General features: G+C 53.7%; 1 protein-coding gene across 3 annotated transcripts in view; it reads left to right on the top strand.

Moving 5' to 3' along the window:
* The first annotated feature begins 6 nt into the window (after nucleotides 1-6).
* The window catches only part of LOC102384967 (dimethylaniline monooxygenase [N-oxide-forming] 5-like), a 60,672-nt gene continuing 57,922 nt past the window's right edge, over nucleotides 7-2,756 (top strand). For all 3 annotated transcript variants that reach the window (XM_014523826.2, XM_014523822.2, XM_025213599.1), the window contains exon 1: nucleotides 7-291. In XM_014523826.2, coding sequence (XP_014379312.2) covers nucleotides 51-291 — 241 coding nt within the window. In that variant the 5' untranslated portion in view covers nucleotides 7-50. The remainder of the gene's footprint in view (nucleotides 292-2,756) is intronic.

The following is a 2,756-nucleotide window of genomic DNA, read 5'->3' as shown; positions in this document are numbered from 1 at the left end:
CGCCGGGGCCCGGGCCAGCGCCGGGGCCGCCGCTGCCGGAGGAGGACTGCATGAAGCTGAACCCGTCGTTCACGGGCATCGCGCTGCGCTCGCTGCTGGCCATCGACCTGTGGGCCTCCAAGCGGCTCGGCGTGTGCGCCCGCGAGGGCTCGGCATGGGGCAGCGCCCGGCCGCTCATGAAGGTCATCGAGGTGTCCGGCCACGGCATCCCCTGGCTGCTCGGCACCGCCTACGGGCTCTGCCGCAGCGACAGCTCGCCTGGCCGTGAGGTGCTGCTCAACCTGCTCTTCGGTGAGTGCTGGGGCCCCGCGAGGCGGGGGTTGATGTGTCCTGGGCTGCGGGGGCTGAGACAGTGTCTGGGGCGGGGGGCTCAGGCCGGCCTTCTGATGTGCCGTGGGCCAGAGCCTGCCAAGCACAGCTCTGAGCCCCTGTGACGGGGGCCACTGAGGGCATGTCACTGGTTTGCTGGGGGCGGATAAGAACAAAGCAGGGGCAGGAATGAGGGTCACGGCTTCATGACAAGTGCACCGAGGGGGGCACCGAGCAGAGCACACCAGCCGGTGCCTGCTGGCCCCCCAGCAAGTCCAAGGGGCCAGTGGATGCTGCTTGGTGAAACTCTGCCTGGAGACGTCAACAGACAAGGCACAGGAAAGCAGCCCTGCAGGCTCTGGGTGGCCTCCCAGCCAGAGCCTTCTTCCTGCACTGACAGATCACAAGCTTGGCTAAAGTTAGGCCTTTTGATAAGCCACTGGGACAGTGAACCAAAGCCCATCAGTTAGAGTTATACACCACCCTTGGTGATGAGGGCCACTAGGGTCATATAACTGATTACTTGAGACAAATAAGAACCAAACGCGGATGGGAGTGAAGATCAAAGGTTTATAATGAGCATATCACGAGCAGAGCTCACTGGACAGAGCCCAGCCCTTCATAGATTTCATAGCTTTCATAGACATTAGGGCTGGAAGGGACCTCGGAAGATCATCGAGTCCAGCCCCCTGCCCAAAGGGCAGGAAGTCAGCCGGGTTCATAGGATCCCAGCAAGATGAGCATCCAGTTTGCTCTTGAAGGTGTTCAATGTAGGTGCTTGAACCACCTCCGGTAGCAGGCTGTTCCAGACCTTGGGGGCTCGGACAGTAAAGAAATTCTTCCTTATGTCCAGCCTGAAACGGTCTTGTAGTAGTTTATGACCATTCGACCTAGTCGTCATCCCTTGGGGCACTCTGGTGAACAAACGTTCCCCCAGATCCTGGTGGTCACCCCTGATAAACTTATAGGTGGCCATCAGATCACCCCTGAGCCTGCGCTTTTCCAGGCTAAAGAGCCCCAGGGCTCTCAGCCTGTCATTGAATGAGCCCAAAGAGCCTGTGGACATGAGGCGGTCCCGTGGTCTCAGCCAAAGCCTCCTTCCTGGTCAGATGGCTCATGAGCTTAGCCAGGGCTAGGAGGAGGTTGACCAGGTGGTCCCAGGACTTGGTGGGGCCACAGCTGGGAAGTGTGTAAATGAAAAGGTGCAGAGAGAAACGCAGCCAGAACCTCTGGAGGAGGCGGTGAAGGGATTGCAGCCTGACACACTCCAGGCAGGCGTCTGTCAGGGTCTCCCTCTGCTCCCAGAGGAGGCAGACATTAGGGGCATCTGTAAACCATGCCAGATACATGGCAATGGCTCTGTGGAGGAGCCAACAGCTACATCCTTGGTTGCTCACAAGATCAGGGTGAAATATATGATTGTCCGCTGGGGACCCTAGTCCTTGCCAAACATGTCTTGCCACTTGGTGTCTAGTTTGGACATGAGGACAGGATGGTAGAGGGCACAGACCACAAGCATGTAAAGCTGGCAGCGATGGAATGTGGCCTAGTGCTCTGGGCTTAGTGGGTGGAGTGTTCAGGTACATTTGGGTAGACACTGGAAAGGAATTTGAAAAATCAAGAAAAATATCACTTCAAAATTATTTATTAGTTAAATAAAAACTCTTCAGCCTGGGCAGCTCCTACCAAATGAATGAGTTCTGTTTTAGTCCTGTGATTGTCTGCAAAAGCAGATGTTGTAGTGACCCAGACTTCTAAACCTGGCTCCTGGATCTGCCCACACCTCTGACACTCACTAGATTTAGCAGATTCCTGCTAAAGCTCTTTCTTTCCAGAGGGGCTTATGCCGACTAAGAATCAATCTCATGAAGCTTTCATGGGGTACCCCAGAGTCTCTCTGTTGTGATACCTCTGAAGAAAGGAAGGAAATGCAAGAGAATAAAGAGGATCTTGGGATGGAAGTAGCATCCTCCAAATATAAATTGTTTTTCCCTGACAGCAAAAAAATACAGTGTGTCTGGGGTATTTTTTGGTGATCTGCAGTTAAAGTACAAGCCCAATGATGTATTAGTGCAAATCTAAGGCTAGGGTGGCCTTTCTAGGAGAAACAGCAAGCCAGGAAGCAGTTTGCAGTATTAACCTTTCCAGTACCTTCTGAAAAGTGGTTGGTTTGGGCCCTGTGTCATATAAGAAGATAAAATGTTGCTCTGAGTAGGGAAGTCTTTAGACATATTGAGGTATATATGGGTTTACTTCATTTGATTTCAAAGGCCCAGAGTTTGTGGGCTGTGTATGAATCAGTAAAAGGAACTGGGCTGAAAGCAGGCACCAATGCATGAATCTCAGGTACATGCACAGCTGGAGGGTGCCCACAATATTGTTAAGGTACATATGTTGTCATGCGGCAGCATAGGGGACCGGTAAGGGGTGCACGTGCCCCCCCCCCA

This window comes from Alligator sinensis, unplaced genomic scaffold, assembly GCF_000455745.1.
Source record: "Alligator sinensis unplaced genomic scaffold, ASM45574v1 scaffold48_1, whole genome shotgun sequence".
Classification (NCBI taxonomy): domain Eukaryota; kingdom Metazoa; phylum Chordata; order Crocodylia; family Alligatoridae; genus Alligator; species Alligator sinensis.
Note: the sequence above shows the minus strand (reverse complement) of the source record. Positions and strands in the feature narration are given on the sequence as shown.